Genomic DNA, 19,810 nt, shown 5'->3' with positions numbered 1-19,810 from the left:
TCGGCCAACTTTCCGTCGGTGGCGTGGGAGGCAGCGGACGCGCGTCTGAAGAGATAAAAAGATTTCGACTTTTATTCGTACGCCATACGGATGATAACATTGAAATTTCTCTCCTTTTGCTATATCTCGATATCTTCTCGTCGATATTACTTATAGGTAGTACACTAGGGGCAAGGGCTTTTCATTTCTCAGAATGGAGTTGAATATTGCAACTGCGATATTTCCCGTCATCAAAATGAAAGAGCGGGTTTCCTATTGAACAACTGCGAGTCAAATCAATTCGGCGAAAAAATGAAAATGGGCGACTGAGATAAAGAAAGAAAAAAGAAGATGGGGGATGATGATATTAACCTGTATCATTTTACCCCGTTTCTTTTCAATTTTCCATGGCTTCGCACTTTCAGCGAGATGAGTTGGCAACACCCATTCCAGCAGACTCGACGAGGTGAACAGAGTACGTTCATCTCTGATATTTAGGACTCATCACATCTCAGGGTAGCACTATTGGGCCCGTGCATCTTCTCTGGGAGAACAATAAACAAGACCTCACTGAGAGAGAGAGAGAGAGGGGATCAAAAGAAAATACAAAACGATGATTGACGAGGATCCCAGTGACCGCGGAGAGATTACGCTGATGATTTCGGATATAATCAAGCAACAGCTCCCGTATTTATTTCATTGCAATTTTGATATCGACGAAACCTTTCAAAATGTTACTAGGCTGTCCATAAGAAAGCAAGGGAAAATCGGGTGGGAAGCAAACCCCCTGGAGAAAATACTACTCCCATCAGTTGACAACAAACTCAGATATTCCATCACTGGCTGCAACCCTACTCTCTCTTTCTCTTGCCCACCCGTCTTTAATGCATGCGCACAGTCCTGATGCTTTTTCTGGAACAAGTCGAGACCCAAAAGGGAAGAAGAGTCAATGTTCACAGGGCCGGAAAAAAGAAAAGAAGTTGTGAAGATGCAAACAAAAGAAGAAAAAAAAACCCAAATAAATCAAAGAAACTTCTGGGTCTCTCCTCTTTTCTTTTCCGGCAAGCGAACATCCGTGTCCACCCAAATCCTCATTTCTCTTTCCCTATATTACTATTCGTCTTGATCACATCTTTCAATTTCCCAGTTTCCAATTCTGAGGAGAGAAGAGACAGAAGGCAGAACGACGAACTGAAGATGCAATATGCTTTACAAACAAATAAGGAGCTGCTGCGCTCCCACCTATATATTAGAGTAGCTCCGAGGAGCTGCTACATCACAGAAACCGTCTTCCCGTCAGGAAACCTTATCTCGTCTCGTTCAATCAGTTTCTACAAAGCGAATCTCCAATAAAGGCAGATTAGCAACAACAAAACAAAAGACACACATTTATTTTAAAAAGAAAAAGAAAAAAACAACCCAAAAATTGTGTAAACAGGGAAATGTCCGTAATGCGTCGAATGTGAAAAATAAAAATCCTTGCCACCCACTCAACAACAACGCGCTCAGCGTCCGCCCCACTTGATCGTGCACACACGTCAACATTCACAGGCCCTGAAGGCCCTGTGTGAGCACACTGAGCAAACAAGATTGTGTCCGCTATACTACATATCCCTTATTCTCTTTTGGCTATGTTGTTGTTGACGGTGTGGCCAAGGTGTTTTGGCTTTTTCACTGAACAACTCGAAAAACCCCAAGACGTCCCTCATATTTTCCGGACCAACAACAAAGTATACGCAATTTATCAACGGCAGTCAGGGAAGGAGAATGCCGACACACAGGACATGCTGACGGCGGGATGGACGGTTAATTAAAAGAATATTAAAGCCAGTTAGGGATGAGATGGGATGGGTGGGACAATAGAAAAAAAGATCGAGGAATCTTACTGAGCTCATCGAATTTGCGGATGATGGTCTCGATGTAACTGTTCTGCGGGGCAACATGTCCTCGTCTGACGGGCATTTCAACCGTGCACTATATGATAACAACGTGACCGGAAAGTTCAATCAATCGGTCACCGCGTTCGATGTTTGCTGGAGTCGACGGTGGTTGCACTTCCCAGAAGACACTGCACGGTTTGGGGGGGGGGGGGGGTTCCGGGGTTGTTAGTGTACACGGCACAACGCACAAGTTGTCACCGACTCGACGTCGGAATAATTCCGGGGTACAAAAATCAGGACAGAATAGAAAAGAGTTGACGACGACGACGACGACAACTGGGGAAATTAGTGGCAAATAAGGGACAATGTCGGTCGACGCTGTTGAACGACCAACGGACCGTGGCAGGAACGACGGCAACGGCAGGAATAGGTTCCAGACTTGACGGCAAACAGCGACGCGGACATGATGATGACGGAAGCCAACGCAGTCGCACAGATCTGATGAAAACTTCCAACTGGAAAACCCGCAAAACCACCACCCCGAGTTTGTTTTTCTTTTTTCGAAATAATAATAATAAAAAGAAATCTTCAGCAAAATCCTTTGCTTACTGCAATCGCTTACTGCAATCGCTTCCTTCCCCCTCTCTCTCTCTCTCCCCTCTTTCCGGCCGTTTGACGTTCAAAAATGCTAAATTCAAAACGGCAAAGAGAGCGCGAAATTTCAAATTCACTCATCAATCAATTTCTCCATGAAGAGTCGCAGTCAAGGGGAACACACAACACGACACAATCCGTTTGCCACAAAAAAAAAAAAAAAAAAAAAAAAATTGTTCAATAAAAAAAAATTTCGTGACGGCACTACATGGATGCAGGACGGTTAGTAATATGTAATGTAGAAGATCGAGTTGAATAATCAAGTTCACCATCTGACGGAAGAGCGACTAGCACAAGAGTAGGTGGAGAGTCTGTCTCTCTCCATCGACCAAAAGACGTGGGATCTTCCCGCATCCGAACCAAGCCGAGTACTGAGCGTTCCGTCTCTCCCGACGGCCAGTTTTCAAGTTTTTTCCTTTCTCTCTCTCCCATCTCTTGTTTTTGAACGCGTTTTCGCCCACCACCAGGAGAGGATGGAAATGGATGGGGAATGGGGGGGGGGGGAGAGAAGAGACACACACAGAAGGGAATAATAGTACACACACACACACACACAGACTAGTATAGTAGTAGGGGTTGTAGTATACGTAATATGCCGATGGGTTGTACGGCGACACAAGCGGCGGCTCCGCTAGAGAAGAGCGCATGTCAGAAAAGAGAAGAAGAAGAAGAAGAAGAAGAAAAAGAAGGAAAGCGGAAAAGGAAAAAAAGAAAGAGAGAGAGAGAGAGGAAGGGTCGGAGCGAGCAACATGTGTTGTTCCGGCTGAAGAGAAAACCGGAGTCGTAGTAGCGGAGTAGAGGGAGGAATAAGGGAGAGAGAGAGAGGGGGGGGGATGGAATAGCTCGATATCCTTCGTCTCCCTCGTCTCTCTCCTTTTTTTTTTCTCTCTTCTTCTTCTTCTTCCGCTTTTATATCTACGCAATCAATACTCGTCTCTTTCGGAATCATGTCTATATATTTATTATAAAGTTAGCGAGTCTCACACTAAAAATAGTGCCTCCATAGGATTCTCATCTCATCTGTTTTGACGTCCCCACGTGATGGGTTCATCCGGTTCGTGCCCACCACGGCCTTTCCTCGTCAAAAGTCGACAGTCTCAACCCAACACCCGAAACGACTGACGTCAACCAAATTCAATCGATGCCACTGAAACGTAGATGCAAGCTTCTCAACTAATCAAAATTGATTGGGGATAACTTTAGAGTAGATTGTCTCTCCCAGATGTTTTTGAGCGAAACATTTGCATGTCTGGCCAGAGACAAAAACAGGCCCTGTATTGTCTTGGGCTGTTGTACAAATTCACAAGAGATGCAGATGCTTCGTCCCTGCCGTCTAGTTATAGTTTAGGTTGTTGAGCGGCAGGACATACCAAGAACATGGTCCGTCGTGTTGTCGTGTTGTTGCCTCTGACAACATTCCCGAAAAGAAAGGGAGGAAGGAGAGAATACAAAGGACGAGAGGATGAAAGAGGAAGCGGTCATCTATTTACATCGTTCAATTCGGCTGTGCGGAACGTTATGGAGCCCCCCTCCCCCCCACTGGCTTTTTATACACACAGACGGTCGACATTGACTTTCTCATCGAGTCCCACACCGCCACTGTGGGCCCGCCCAGGCTCCCTTCTGCTACATCAGCAGCTATACGTAACAGCAGAAGCTCCGAAGACGAGTTTGGTATAGATGGAAACGAAAGAGAGGGAGAGGGGGGTTATCCCGTCCGGAACTGGACCAAAGTACGAGATTACATCGTCGTGACTATAGAGCATCTATCTTATTGTCCCAAGTGGTCTTGCTCAGAGACAGAAAAGACGAGGACCCCCCAGTATATTGCATGGACTATAGAGGGTCCTAGAGGAAGACAAACGGGCGAACTGGAGAAGTGAAGCAAACTCGGAGAAATAGAATCAAAGAAAGAAAAAGAAAAAAGGGCCACAAAAAGACAGATGAGGCGCGAATATATAGATCGTTCATTCGTTCCTTTGGCTAAATTTCTAAATCTAGTTGAGTGACTAATAGAAAAAGAGCCCTCCCAGAAGAGGGAGCCTCTAATTGTGTTTTCGTTAGGTGCTGGTGTAGCAGGAGCGGCAGCAGCTATTTCGGTTTCGAATTTCAACCTGAGCCTATTCGATCCACCGCAGCGTCGCACAGACAATGTCATCGCACGTTTTCGCATTTGTGCTCAAACACACAAAAAAAGGGAGGACAACTAATGTGTTTAAGGCCTTCAAACACACACACACAACATATAAGAAACAACCTTCCTGCCACCCAAAAAATGGTGTTCCTACTTATCGACTAGGCAGACGGCGGGGGAAGGAGAAAAAGGAGAGAAAAGCGGAAAGCACAATACACATCCGGCATTCGACTACTACGCCCACTACCCGACACTAAATGAAGATGAATGTGTGTCTTGAAGATTTGCTCGGCTTTTCCTTCTCTCTCTTTCTCTTTCTTTGCTTTTCTCGCTTTTCTTTTATTCTTGTTTACATTTCACGTCGAACCCCGAGGAGCCTTGACGTGTGCAAGCCGAGCAGCGCGAGTTATGGCGATGAAACGGAATGACCAGTATATAGTACGCTGCCGCTGTTGGATTACATATTGATCGAAAATGTGTGCATCTATGGATATCTATATGTATGTATACATATCCAGCTATAAAAAGGGTGGGAAGGGAGAACCGATACCCAGCCAGGAGTCATGGCAAAGGGAAACTCGAGACGCTCGGAGGATGTAACCAAAGCAAAACGGCATCAAAGAGAAAAGAGAATAAGACAACGGGGACGAGACGTAAATTGGCAGAGCCGTTTGCCCCCAAAAAACCATGGCTTGCAGCTCACGGGGGTCGACTGGCAACCGCTAAAAGTCATCAGAGAAAATAGACGGCCCGATCTGATAGAATGTAAGGTAATAAAACGTGACTGACTGGATTGGTCCGCTTCACACATTAAAAGACACACACACACGCGGGCGCGCGGGCATCACACATAAAAAGAGGCGACCCTCGAGTGAAAGTATACGGCGTCTCTCTCTCTCTCTCTCTCTCGCGGTCGTAAATAAAACGCGTATAATGTAAAGGACAAGTCGAAATGAGGCGAACCGAAGGTCGCAAATGTAACACAACCGTACAGAGTGTCGACTTTTTAGCAGTATGAGCGGCGACAACGAGAAATGGCCATAAAAAAAGAAGGAGACGTAATGAATTGAGCTATTACGCATCATGAAATAGCTTTCTGCATGTTTTTCGCTTTGCATATATAATTTTTTTTTCTCCCTCTCCCCCCTTTTGGGTGGTCCCTTTGTGTCTGAAAATTGCCGTACGGTGTATCGCGCTCAATGAAACCCGCCCCTACATATTACCAGACCAATATCACCCAGTGGTAGTGGTTGTTGAATAAGAGGAGCAGCAGCCTATTCAAATTGCATGTGAAAAGGGAGGAAGAGCGACGAGGTTGAAGTTATGGCGACCGATGAAAAGGAAAATCAACTCTTTGGGAGATAAGAGATGAGCTGATTGAATGGCAAGAACACGGAAGAATGAAACGGAAGAACTCGGAGAAACTGGCACGTTGAATGAAAGAAAAAAAAAGGGAAAGTATAATATTTACAAGAAATGAAGGAGGAGTCTAAATCCTCGCGGCAAATGATTTATGACATCCAAAGGCCTTTATCAGATGCGAATGGAATTGAGACTTGTCCTTCTTTTTTTTTTCCGCTTCTCTTTTAGTATCGAGTCGCATGTTTTCAACAGCTCAGTCTCGTTTGGAAAATGACTGGGCGTCCATCACGCATTACGTACCTCTTGGCCATCATCTGGGCCTCGTCCGTCTTCCTTCAGTCAAGCCTTTCTGGTAGGTTATTTCCGCTTTTGTCTCTGTGTCTCTCTCTCGCTCTATATCTCTCCCAAAAGACTGCGTAAAGCTAGTGGCCTATAAACTTTGCCAAACAAAAAAAAAAGGAAAAATTTTTTTATGGCGACTGATGTTTAGATGAATCCAGTCGAGTAGTAATTTCCATTAGCGTCTGCTTCTGTCAGTGTTGATGGTGTCTCATCCGTTGGCATGTTACTGCCACGGCCGTACTCCATCTATGACGATGCCGACTCGGCTGATCGTCAACACATAACATATCGGCCATAGAAGAGTAGCATAGCCATTTCTTGCCTCTCTTAAGACATAGACCAAGCATAAAATAATACAGCTACTGTAAATCAGTGCCGACGTCCCAGAATCTCGACGAAACGCGTTCGCTTTCAAAACTGTGAGCAGGAAGGAGGTTATTGCTATAAGGATGTGGGGGTGGCGAGCGCGGGCGGGACTATATATTTCCTCGCCATGCTCCTGCTGCACAGAACACAAGAGCACACACACACTTCTCGAGGGCATTGCATTGGAATATTTTAGAGGAAAATCTACTGCCGCCGAGACAGAGGTTCTCCCAACTGTCTCCAAAGGTCCAAAAGGAAAGAAAAAGGAGAAGCTGCTACAAACAAATCGCGGCGGGCCAAAGTCCTGTGACTGCTGCCAACGCAACGCATTACGGCGCTAGCCCCGCGCCGTGCAACAGCAACAGCAGCAGCAGCAGCAGTAGCAGCAGCAGCGGTATGTGCCACTGTGCCTTGCTGTCCTCCCACCATGGCATAGCCAAACTATGGCTGTGTGTGGCGTGCGATCGATGGCTTCTTTCTCCCGACAAAATATTGACCCCCACAGCGTCGACATTGTCGCCCCATAAATTAGACTTGATAAGGGTTTCGCATGCCATGAACTAGATTCCTCAGACTCGCTTCCTTGCATACGTATTACGTTCCACGCAGCGTGCAGTCGTGTGGCGCGGACGCATTATAAATATCGCGGCCCCTCTTCCCTGGCTCCGAGTCCTCTGACTAGTTGCCCCAGTGTCGCATTGAGGTTAATGCCAAGGCGCGGCTTGTTTTTTTTGTTTTTTTTTTTTCTTTTTTCTTTTTTTCCTGGCGCTGAATCAAAGTCGACCGACCATATTCCCCCACGCTCTGCCAGTTGAATTTCCCCTTTTTTTTATTTGCCTTTCTTGCTTACGTTCCGTTGATTTCTTTTTTTGATGCGGACAACATACTAAACGACTAAATTGGCATTCGGAAGTTAGCGAAAGACCGGGCCAAGTAGCACTAGTTGTAGTCCCTCATTTCCGCCTGTTATTCAAACTCGCAAAGAATTCTCCCAGTTGGTTACGTATACCCCTCATTGATGAGGCCCTCAAAGCCGGGCGTAATTTGAATTTAGCTGTTTTTTTTTTTAAAGCAACCAACGACCGCAGAGGAATTGGACGAAAGGGAAGGAAAAGTTGGCGCACTTTTTTTTATTTGATCGTTCGTTAGTGGAATCTTTGAACTGCTTCCCATCCAAAAAGTTGTCCTCTTGGTAGTAACTACCCAATGAGGTAGGCACACGGCTACATATTGATTATTTTCTATTGTGTTTCTAAATCTACGAAATTAGAAAAGAGAGAGAGAGAGAGAGAAAAAAAAGATACACCCAGGATCGAAGAGAAGTATTCTTTTCACGTCGTCATCACGATCCATAATTTGACTTCGCAGTGACCTATTTATTCACTATTTTTAGACCCGGTTGCTATAGCGATAAGCGAGAAAAACAGAATTATATCGTTAGAAATTAGATCAGGTTGCAACATCCGAAAAAAAAAAAAGATGCGGAACAGGATACCGACATTTAAAAAAAAAAAAGGAAAAAGGAAAACAGACGGGGGACGCAACAGTCAAAGAAAAATTGCCACTTTACGATACGACAGTCACCTCTTTCTTCCAGCCGATCAGCAAGCGCAAACAGGAAGTGTGTCTGCGACGGCTTGTGTTACGTGTATCGGTATCCAAGAAAGAAAAGAAGAAGAAGAGAAAAATCGAGCTGCCAAGGCGCTGCTGGATCAAATGAAGCTACCAGCGACAGCCAACAGGATTTTGACTGGCACACTGTAAACGCTATAGAGTCATGCACACGCCATGTGGCATGAAAAAGTCGACGTTCACATACTGGTAGGCTTCAAGACTCTTGTCCGTTCTCCCCTCCCTTCCTCTTTCTTTGTATCTTTCAAGAACTTCAGCCGAAGGAAAACTCAAACGAATGGGACCCTACGCTCCTGAACAAGACACCTGGTGAAACGGAGAGAACTTTCGTATATAGTCGGTCACATATTGATCAAACGAGAACGCGCTGGATATACTGTAGCTGATGCATGTGCGATTGCACAGAGTTTCTCTGTGCAACGCTAGCACGAGAAGACACATTTTCTGCATAATAAATCAGGGACGTGGAAAAAAGGAGCTGAGAAAGGAGCCCGGGGATGATCACGAAAACGTCAACAAAACAAGCACTAAAGTTGCCAAAAAAGTTTTTTTTTTTTTTAATATTATTATTATTATTATATTCCGTTGCCCGATTCCCATTGCGCCGCTGTTGTTTACTGTGGCGTGAAAAAAAAAGAAAAGAGAAACAGCATTAATAATTGATTGAATGTCTGAGACGTTATATATCTACTGCTGCTGACTGCTGGGCACGAGAGAGCGGCCTGCATGTGACGATTAAAACGTCCTACAAACCCGGTAGTAGTAGTAGTAGTATAGTAGTAGTAACTGTCACATATTTTCCGCACTGAAAATTGAATTTTCCCCGGCGTCAATTCATCCATCCATCAAATTGAATGATTGTGAAATGATTTGGCTAGTAATCAACTTTAAATTGAATTTCAATTTGATTCCAATGCAATGATGTATACACCAAAGCTAGCGTGAGAACGAAGCGCAGCATCGGTTCGTTCGGGGACATGATTCGGTTTACCACGCGGATGGAGGCCCTGCTTTTCAATAATTACGGAAATCACTGCGGCAGTGGCGACACTGGCACTCAGCCCATCATTGACGCAATAGACCGGTAAGCTACAATTTCGTTTTGGTTGCACGAGGATTTTCCAAAGATCTCATCTTTCGCCCATCGCCCAGATGTTGTCGGAAACACGACGAGTGTTACGAAAGTCTAGCCAGCGGCCCTTGTTCCTCATCCTTCTTCGGTCCGTATTTCACTTTCTATACCTGGACCATCTCCAACGCCGGATCTAATGGCAGCAGGAGCAGGAGCAGCAGCCAGCAGCCGGAAGCTTCTGCTATCGAATGCGGTACGTATAACCTATTCCCTTAATTTTCGTGTCGTTTCATTTCCACCATGGTGCACCATCCAATTAAGACGTCGGCGATGCACCACGACATCTGGGGTGGTTCTCGTCGTGACTCATTTCATTTTAGGTGACACGGATGTCTGCAAACTGGCTACTTGCAACTGCGACCGGACGGCCGCCCAGTGTATGGGCCGCCATTCAGCCTCTTACAACACCGCCAACAAACGCAGCAGCATCTGGGACTGGCTTATTTAATCGTTGCACCAGCAACGACCCAAAAAACTTTACGAACTGAACTTTATGGCTATTACAAGGTAGGCTAGACGTATATATACTATGGGATGTATACATGATACGAGAATATCGCTATTACACAATATCATACAAACCCATAGATATACGAATATACATGGCAATAATAATAAAGATAGCCTAACGTCGTCCTTTTTTCTTCCACCTGATCACCCCAACCCCGGTGAATTCCAGACTCTCCTTACAATCTACATAAAACGTGACGTTGTGAACGCGGCCAAACAACGACATTTCGATCATTTCTTCCTCTACTTCTTCTTCTTATTATTATTATTGAAAAATTCTTCTTCGCGGGTGATAAAATAAATCATGCTGAGCAACGTCATTCGCCGAACTATGACGCAATAAAACTGTCTTGTTATCGATGATACATCACTTATTACTTGGCTGCTGGCTCTTTTTTCTTTTTTTTTTTTCACTTCAACTAACAAACATTGGGAAATCCGGGACCGAACGATCGTCAGTCAAGAGTAAACGCTGGGCCGCATAGAACCGGATTTTTCAACCACGCAATCCTTCATTTATTTTCTCTTGTTATAATAAGGAGAAGGAAGACAATTTGACAAAATCCGCATATTAGCCACTGCGTCTATTCTTCTTTGATAAAAGATTCGTGATCTAATAATTATCAAGTAGAGGACACGCCTAAAAAAACAAGATAGAAAGAGAATCGAGACTTAAAAAAAAAAAAAAAAATATCCCGAATGATTTTCAAGATATTTCGGAAAACAATTGAGAAAGTCAGATGGAGAATAACAGGAAATTGAAACGAGATTTCTGGTAACAGCAAAAAAAGAAAAAAAGAAAAAACAAGAAACAAATCAAAATTTAATAAAAGTGAACTATTTGATTCGTTTCCTAGTTTCTTTCGAGTGATCCGTTCCATCATCCACGTAGTGAGGTACAAGAATCAAGTCAGGTGTACTCGATCACGGTGAAAAGCCTCGTAGCTACCGAGAATCCAGCACTCTTCCGAATATGTGTACTGCATAGAACGTACGTGCGCTACCCAGCGCTACTGCATGCTGATAAAATTTCACAAACCTTACAGTATGCATAAACAATTGCGTCATAAATCAAGGGCAAGAGAGAAAAAACTAGAGACGGGTGCAATGTGCATCTGCTGGGTCAGTCCACACAACATCACGGGAAATGGATACGACGGCGGTCAGCATTTGATTTATTCGTTACAGTTGCTACATGGTACGCTGCGGCATACTTCGAGCGGGTGCACGTAGGGGCGGACCGGACCAACAGAAAATAGTCACGCGTGCAAAAAGTGTGTGGTTCGATTTCATTTCCCTACGGCGTCGCAGAGAATCAAAAGAAAAACGGTGGGGAAATGTCGGGAAATGTACGGTCGCTGCGGCAGCGGGTCATGGCGCAATAGCAAGGGGATAGAAATTGACCCCAGAGTACTCGAGTATACAGCTGCCGAACCAACCACAAAGGCGACCTATGAATCGTTCCAGTCTCTCTCTCTCGTCATTGTCCTCTTTGTTTTTCTTGTTGCCCAAACGCCTAGGCGCGCTAATTGGGACCGCAAAGTCGTCTCTCCTCATTCTCGCCCCATTACAGTAAAGTCTTTGACAACAATCTAGGACGACAGACCACACTGGGTCACACAGAGTCTACCATCAAATGGTGCAGCCCAAAAAAGGCGAAAAAGGAAGGAAAACAAAGAAACAATAAGGCTTATTAGTGCAAGTGATCTCGCGACTCGCGAGATGCCTTTAATTCTGACCAACAAGAATCGGAAGGCGATTCCACCTTCCTCGTTTCCCGGTGGACACAACCAGCCGATAACAACGTAGGTAAGCCTCGCCCTGTCCCGTATGCGTGGATGCGCATTATTTGTTGAGTTTAGCTCCCGACAAGGAAAATAGAAGAAACTGTCGCCTATTTGAACAGCATCAGGCTATAGTCTGCAGCCATTGGTGCACGGTGGCAGATTTGAATTTATAGCGAAATAGTCGTTGATAAAAGGAGTGCATAGGAGTAGGGCTGCATTAGTGCATCAATTATAGACCTCCAAAGTACAGAACATGTTGGTGGGAAGTTTTCAATGGTAACGGATACAGCGAACTCAAGGCTGGGAATAAAGGTGGATAGATGTATGTATGTATGTGAACGTATTAATACAGCAGTCTTTGTGGGCATTATGAAACGGGAGGGATCGGCAGTCCACAATAGTTAAGACTACACTTAAGAGGATCAGAGATGGCGTACCGGTACCAGATCTAATATTCCCTAATGCGGCTTTTCAAGTCCTGTTGCTGCACTCGGACTGATTGCATAAAGTACAGGAGCAAAAGGACTTTTCTCGCTGAGGCTCGGTCGCCAGCAAAAGCTGACATGATCTCCTATTTGTTGATGCATAAATAATCAACTAATGATCAACTCCCATTCGGAGAAAAAAAAAATAACTTTGGCCTACAGTGATTTCATCACCTAATTTCTGATTAAACATTGATACATTTCATTTCCTGGTTAATCGCAATCGTTCAAATTCAAATGAATTAGAGGAACTTGATCTTTTTTTTCCACCACGGAAAGAAAGATCAAGTTAGAGATCCTGTCCCTAGATGGCATCATTGTGCGGGAGAAAAACCGGACTTGTAAAAAACATTTGAAAAAAATTTGGAAAGTAAATAAATATCGGAATTCGGAGGAGTGGGTAAACACACCGAGGATAAGAAGGTTGAACAGGTGACGTAAGGATTTTGGATTGCTACGAAGAAGAAGAAGCAACACACACCAAGCAAATAAAAGAAGAAGAAAAAAAAACTAGACATGGCCGACCGTGAGTCTGAGGACTAGTAGGGGGTCTCGACGTGTAGTAAGCTGGGCAACAGTGAAAGGGAAAAAAAGAGCTGGGCGCGCTAGGAATTTTCTTTCTCATGCGTTATTTCTTCTGGCGTTCTGGTTAGTTGTTGGCTGTTGATGTTATACAGCGACTCGTCCTTCTCTTTCCCAACACGGCGTTGGTAAACGAGCGTCTCTCGGAGACAGGTACGCACGTCGCAACATGTATAAGGAAACGAGCAGCCAAGAACGAAAGAAATGGGTGCGCGGATTGAAGGTTAGCGGCGGCGGCGGCAGCGGCGATTGGGTATAGCCATCATTACGATCGTGAAAAAAAAAAAAAAAAGGAAAAGAAAAGACAAAGCCAAAACAAACAAAAGCAGACTGTCGAGAGTCGAGAGCAGAGAAAATAAACCATCGAACCAAACGGCCGGCGATGAATCTAAGCGGCGCCAACACCAACAAGGGCGGCAATTTTGAATTTAGAAAAGGGGGGGAGGGGAAACATTGGCCCGAGCTCGAGTTGAGACTTTATTATGAACGACGTTATCGTCGCCATATTTACGAGATTCTTTTGATTCCTTTTTTTATTGACAAATGCCAATATAAGGAAAGAAGAAGGTGGAAAAGAAGAAAATGAAGAGAAACAAACAAAACAAAAAAAAAAAATGTTGGAGCCATGAAAGAAAGGTGGTAAAAGAGGTCCATAAAAACGGTCGTTAGGTGACGTCAAACCTTGACGGCGCACCTGTGAGCACAGCTCACTGCAAGAGGGGGACCAATAACACCACTGGATGAGAAGAGCTTGGGAAACGGCGGCGGCGCGGGAGAGTAATGCGGAAATAATCAACGTCCAAGGCATCGATGAGGAGGAGAGACATCAACTTCTGGGGGATCCATCAGGCGAAAGGGAGGATCAAACTCTTTTAACTTTCTTTCTCTCACACGTTACACACACGGACAAAGTCAAATGGCTTTTTTTTCTTCTTCTTTTCTTGAACGCTCGTTGAATGATTCCCTATACGCTTATACTTTTGGTGCTTTTTATTATTATTATTATTATCATCATCATCATCTCTCTCCCTCTTTTTCCCTCTTCTTGGTATTCTCATGATCTCATCGGACACGAGAGTAGACGACCGGTTTCACCTTGAATAAGAAGAAGAAGGCCTGATATTTCCCGATGCTCAGCAATCACCTCCCGCATCGCATTATACATTCCCCTTCTTCTCGCTCCTCCGTGCTGTACTGCCGTGATGCCAGACACAACGTGAAACACGCAATATACACACACACACACAAGATGAGTGGGGTTCTTCTTCTTCTTTCTTTCTCTCCTCGACGGTGAAACATTGTACATGTACATTTATTTTCTTCTCGTTAATCGATTCCGTCTCTTGTTGGAAAAATTCATTTCCAATACAGCTTCTGGTCTTTTACAATCATATTCTCCTCTTTTTCTATGTTAAAGTGGAAGGAGGGGGGGGGGGAATAATATTTGTTAAGGCAAGATAGATTGGTAAGATGAGAAAATCAACCCTCCCTATTCTTGCCCATCATTCACACGGGGAGATACACACACAAAAAAGAAAACGAAAGAAAGAAGAAGAAAACCTATTTGACCAAGTCGATTTACGTTTCCCCACTTATAAATTTCCGTTGCCTCCTGCGCCGTTTCTGGAACTTGTATACACAGGCTCACCTTTTTTTATTTTATTTTTCCCATCAACCATTTTATGCATGAGCCAGTAAATTATTTACACACAAAGTGCTCATAGCGACGAATGAATAAATCTATTCCCAGCATTTCGGTTGCCGGGCGCAGTATAAAAAACAAAACAAAAAAACACAATGTATAAACCAGCAAGAAACTATTTCTTTCCCTTTTTTTTATTTTTTCTCCTTTCGATTCCTCATCGAAAAGAGCTGGTGCACCTCGTTTTTATCTGATGCACGAGCGAGGGCATGTTGGTGGATTTCCTTAATAATATTTCATCCAAACATTCTTATAGAAAGACTCTTTCCATAACCAACCGATGGATTATTCCGCCGTTAGCTCGGCCACAGCGCCTGCCTGCCTTCCCGTTTCTTCTTCTTCTTCCTTCTCGTTCGTGTTGTTTCCCATCTCAAGGATTATGCATTGGTGATATCCAAGCACGGCAGCAGCTGCGCATAATAGCCGTACACTGACACGGATGAATTAACAAGCCGATGGATGGTGCACCCACGGAGCTCTCCCGTGAGAGCAAAGCGCTCTTCTTGTTTGGCTCTGGCTTCTTCTTCTTCCTTATGGGCTAACCGATGATTATTATCTGCTCCCTTTTTTGAACAGAATTTCTGACTCCCCTTTTCTCTTCGGCCATGTACTACGCAGTGGTGGTGGTGGTGCTGGTGGTGGTGTTAACAAACCTGTGATTTACCAGTTATCTCCTGGCCTTGTGATTGCCAATTATGGCAGGGCAAAAAATGGGATGGGCTCCGGGGTTTTAAGGAACAAAACGCACCGAGGTGAATGAGTGAGCTTGCGCAGACCAAGCCCGAAAAAAAAGGCACAGTTACTTCCAAACAGGTAAAAAAAAAAAGAAAAACTGGTAATCACCACGAACAAGAAAAGAAATAAGAAAACAGACTCCTGTGTGTGTGTGTGTTTCATTTATTTGTTCTCCCTGCACCTTTTCTTTAACGACAAAACAGCGTGTAATAGTCACATTTATTCCTCTTTCTCTCTCTCTCTCCTATTCTTCTCTATCGCTATCTCTCTATTCTTCGCGTACGCCATGACATACATTGGATAATGTATGCAACTACAATATACACACTCAACACACATAGTATATCCAATCTCCGTGTTGACTTTGACACAGAAAGAAAAAGAAAAAGAAAAAAAAAAAACAGGGATAAATACCGGCCAACCGAGTCGTGTCGAGTGGTCGTACACATGAAAAACGAATCGAGCGCGGCGGAAATCAAATACCTGGCCGAAATAATAAGCGGCACCAGACGACCAACAAAAGGAAAGAAAAATAAGAAGAAAAAAGAAACCAATTCAAGGGAATCGGGAATTGTGATTGCCTTTTGTTTCGTATTTTTGTAGGTTTCCACAGAAATGTGTAATGAAACGGCCGTTGCGTCCGTGTTATTCGATTCAATCGGGCAACTTGCAGCCAGTCAAGAGGGGAAATAAGCCAAGGGAAAAAAAGTGGGAGGCGCCGTACGTCTAACGATGGAACATGAAAAGGATAGGAATTTGGTTGTTTTTCTGATTTTTCCAAACGGTGTTATCACGTCACTGAGCGGCCGCCATCTGAACAACAATTTCTCGGTTCCAATAGGGGTTCAGGTTCTCTTCTCCCGTCTTGGCTCGTTTCGATTTTCATTTTCTCCCTTCGTTTAACCACTTTACCTTTACCCAAATAGATGAACCAACAAAGTAAAAACGAAAAATCAAAATGAAAAAAAAAGGGCCCAGGATTTCTCCTTCCAGATAAGAAAATCAGTGAAATGTATGAGCGCTGGATGGGTTGGCGGGGCAGCAGCTCCACCTCCTCATCATGCGATGAGTCTCTTTCCTTTTACTTTTTTTTTTTACTTTTTTGTATTTTCTGATGGCCGCCGCCTCCTTGAAAAATAAATTTCGATGCCTATCGCGTGTCTCATGTGCGTACGACCAAGGTAAACCACCACCATTTGGTGCGTGCATTGTTCGCCTTCTCTCTCTCTGCCCGTCTCCTGGCCTTTATCCGACGCGATGATTCCTCCACAAACAAACAAACAAACAAACAAACAAACAACAGTCGTCTATTCTCTCATCTCAGACAAGAGAAAGACGATAGCCCCAAAAACCAGCAGAAGAAGAAGAAGAACGCAGATACGCAAAAAGCCAATCAAGCCGAGCGCTCGCTAAAGCTTTTTGCCTTTCCTTCTTCTTCTTGCGGCTGGCACACACTCAACATCACGGAGGAATGTTGGCTGCTGGAGGACGTTTTGTGTGTGTGAGCGCCGGGGTTATTTGGTGAAGTTCTTCTCCGATCCGCCCACTCTCGGAGCGAGCGGCCCGACACGAGAGGAAGGTGGGAGGAATGAAGGAAAGAAAATTTCTCTATATGCTCCGCCGTGGTGAGACGTGCAAACGGCTATTTATTTCGACAGCGGCGCCACACGGCCAGCAAGAAGAGAAAAGAAGAAGAAAAGAGACCCACACACACACACAAGACAATCTTACACACACTGTTGTGTTGTTCTGTGTGTGTTTCTCTCTCTTTCGCTATCCGCCTTTTGAGAGAGGATGCCATTCTTCGTTTCTTGATTCTTCTGATTCTTTTTCTCTTTTTTTCACGACTGACTGACTGACAGGCATCAAACAGTCAAAAGACAAGACGCGGGGGCCTTGGCAGTTTTTACACCGCTGGTCTCCTTCGAAATTGAAAAAAAGAAAAAAGACTTTCAATGGCGTTCCAATGATGGAAAGGCTCGGCGTGTCCGGTCGCATCGTGTGTCCGCTTTTCTTCATTCCATTCCGGCCCTGATAGTCTCTCTCTCTCGCTCCCTCAAAGTCGCCATTGAAAAGTATATTGAATTGATAGACAACCAGACTATGGGAGAAAAAATAGAAAACTGTGTCATAGTACTATATATTCCACCTCTTTTTTTCTTTCTTCCTTTTCTTCCTACTTGTTAATCGATTACGGCAGTCGACCAAAAGACTCGTCTAGCCGTCCGTGGTCGTGATGCTTGTAAGATTTTTTTGTTGTTGTTGTTCGGGGTCCGTGAGCGGCCCCTTTTGGCCTTTTCGCTTCACGGACAGGGGCCCAACACGAAAGACAAGCAAACAGTTACAAGAAATCCCGAGAGAATCGTATTGTGGTGGTGAATTGGTGAATGTCGGTCGGCCCCTTTTTGTAGTTTGACCCTCTCCAAAAATGTGAGCAACCAAAGAAACCGTAAGATGGATTTCCATATGTCGTGGATCCATCCCAGCCGCTATTTATATACACACACGGCCGCGGCGCGGGCAGGCGATATCCAACCGAAACGCAATAGAATAGAGAGATACGGAACCGGCCCCATCCAACAAACACACACACACACAAAACAGTTGACGTGACCTGCCCCGTCGCCCATAACTTTCCGGGATCAAGGCGTTATGATTTACGGCCAGCAACAACCATCGGCGGCCAACTTGTGACCGCAGCAGCAGCCGCCGCCGCCTTCCCGAAAGCGGGAGAAACCGTGAATGAAATCTCAGCCGACCGAAAAGTAAGAAAAGATAAAAAAAAGGAAAACCAGAAGAAAGAAAGGTAAAACTCTTTCATCATCATCACGACGATATCCGCATGGAAGAAAACAGTCAAGGAAATAAGGGCGCCACATTCACTTCCTCCTCCTGCAGGAACCAACGCAGAAAGAAACTCACGGCCAGGGAAATCCGATAAAAAATTAAACGACCAACAACAGACGAAAGAGAGAATTAGGAAAGTGTATAAAAAAGATGCACTAACTACTAGTATAGTAGTAATAATAATAGTCGCCGTAGTGGACTTGTAGTATAGATGTGCGTGCTCCGTGTGACAGCCCCGGCGCATTCCTTACCTTATAAGGCGGATAGGATAGGAAGGAAAAAAAAATAAAAAGGATAGATATCCTGAGCGCCGGGACTTACACAACAACAACATCGGGCCATACAACAACCGCCGCCATGCTGCTGGTTTAAGTCGAGGAACGAGCTCAGATTCACAGCTCTCCATTTAAGCCAAAAAAAAAAAGTGAACGGGAAATAACAACAGCCGGCGTTTGGGTCAGCGACCAACGAAAAAGTCGGGAAAAAAAAGAACAAGGTATTTGAAAAAGAACGTAATAAATGCACGAGAGAGAGAGACGTGAGTTGCGCCAGAGAGAGAGAGGGGGGGGGGGAAAGATTCCGAAAAAAGCGTTTCGCAATCGAACGACGATTTATCGACCTTGCTCACGCCCCTTGGTCGAAAAGAACCGAGGGGGCCAGGCCAGCACCACCACCACCATCGCTGGTGGATGGGTTCGTTTTTTTTTTTTCTTATTTGCGTTTCATCTTGGGATGGTCCGTCGCGCTCCGTAGTTGTTTTTTTTTTTTTTTAAATCTCGGGCCTTGCCCCTGATGTTTGTGTGCGCGCTGCTCGCACAACAAACGCACACAAGTATGGAAACGTGCTATATATATCCATCCATTCAAACTGTTATAGCACCTGAAAGCGATTTTGGGAGCGCCGCCGCCGCCATAATTACATGCGCTGCCTATCCTTAGAAAACTCACACACGACTCGCATTTTTCACGTTGGCAGTGAGAAAAAGGAGAGACAGTCTAATCATGGTCATAATAACTTTATGCGGAAGAATCGCGTCGTCGTCGTCAAAGACAAGGAGGAAAAAGAAAGAAACCTTCAACATTTTTCCAAGCCCTTGAAAAGTTGAAATAATAAAAGAAAACAAGAAAACAAAAATCTGTTATTCCGTTTTTTTGTTTTGGTCTTTTCTAGTCGTGTCGTCTTCTTCTTATTTAACCAAATAGAGACGACAACAAAACAACAAAAAAAAAATAAATAAAACAACTTTCCTGTCTACACACTTCATCCAGTCTAATCTAGACAGAGACAGAGAGAGAAGGAATAACAGTCGATATATCATCGTGTAATCGAAGTTCCTTTTTGGCTTTTCGATTCGAAATAATTGGTCGAGATTTCATTTGATGTGCGCATCGTCTTATCGCTCTGGGATGATCGGGTGGAAAGGGGGAAACAAAAAAGGAGATCGGGACTTCCACACAGTTAAGTCAATTGAAAAAGATGGACGACTGGACTCACACACTCACAATCGAACTCGTATGTGCCGTGCATGCAACTCAGGTGGTTCAACATGTTTTCCCGACTTCAAGTTTTTGGGATTTCTTCATTTTTCTCCCAACCCCATTGCCCGCTCACCTTTTTTTTCTTACAGAACGAGAGAGGGGGAGAATTGGATTTTTCAATTATTCAAACCCGTTTTTCCCG

At 44.4% G+C, this 19,810-nt stretch overlaps 2 protein-coding genes across 4 annotated transcripts in view; one reads left to right on the top strand and one right to left on the bottom strand.

The window, feature by feature from the left end:
- Positions 1–19,810, bottom strand: part of LOC124344086 (potassium voltage-gated channel subfamily H member 6-like) — a 92,895-nt gene that overhangs the window by 54,425 nt on the left and 18,660 nt on the right. Inside the window, exon 1 of one of the 3 annotated variants that reach the window (XM_046797514.1) lies at positions 1,866–3,062. The exons of the other annotated variants lie outside the window; for them this stretch is intronic. Coding sequence (XP_046653470.1) covers positions 1,866–1,941 — 76 coding nt within the window. The 5' untranslated portion in view covers positions 1,942–3,062. Of the gene's footprint in view, positions 1–1,865; positions 3,063–19,810 lie in introns of those variants that run through there. 3 annotated transcript variants of the gene reach the window in all.
- LOC124344232 (acidic phospholipase A2-like) lies at positions 6,231–10,372 on the top strand. The gene is made up of 5 exons (XM_046797748.1): positions 6,231–6,361; positions 9,286–9,433; positions 9,502–9,674; positions 9,802–9,988; positions 10,161–10,372. Exons 1-4 carry the CDS (start codon positions 6,280–6,282, stop codon positions 9,927–9,929), a joined length of 531 nt encoding a protein of 176 aa, XP_046653704.1. The 5' UTR covers positions 6,231–6,279; the 3' UTR covers positions 9,930–9,988; positions 10,161–10,372.

The sequence above is a fragment of the Daphnia pulicaria genome, chromosome 6, assembly GCF_021234035.1.
Source record: "Daphnia pulicaria isolate SC F1-1A chromosome 6, SC_F0-13Bv2, whole genome shotgun sequence".
NCBI lineage: Eukaryota > Metazoa > Arthropoda > Branchiopoda > Diplostraca > Daphniidae > Daphnia > Daphnia pulicaria.
This window is presented reverse-complemented; position numbering and strand designations above follow the sequence as displayed.

What these genes read in the sequence shown, in the direction of transcription:
- LOC124344232 (XM_046797748.1), top strand. Translation starts at nt 6,280, where the DNA reads ATGACTGGGCGTCCATCACGCATTACGTACCTCTTGGCCATCATCTGG. An exon ending in ATCATTGACGCAATAGACCG is followed by an intron (nt 9,434 to 9,501) that starts GTAAGCTACAAT and finishes CCCATCGCCCAG; the next exon opens with ATGTTGTCGGAAACACGACG. An exon ending in AGCTTCTGCTATCGAATGCG is followed by an intron (nt 9,675 to 9,801) that starts GTACGTATAACC and finishes ATTTCATTTTAG; the next exon opens with GTGACACGGATGTCTGCAAA.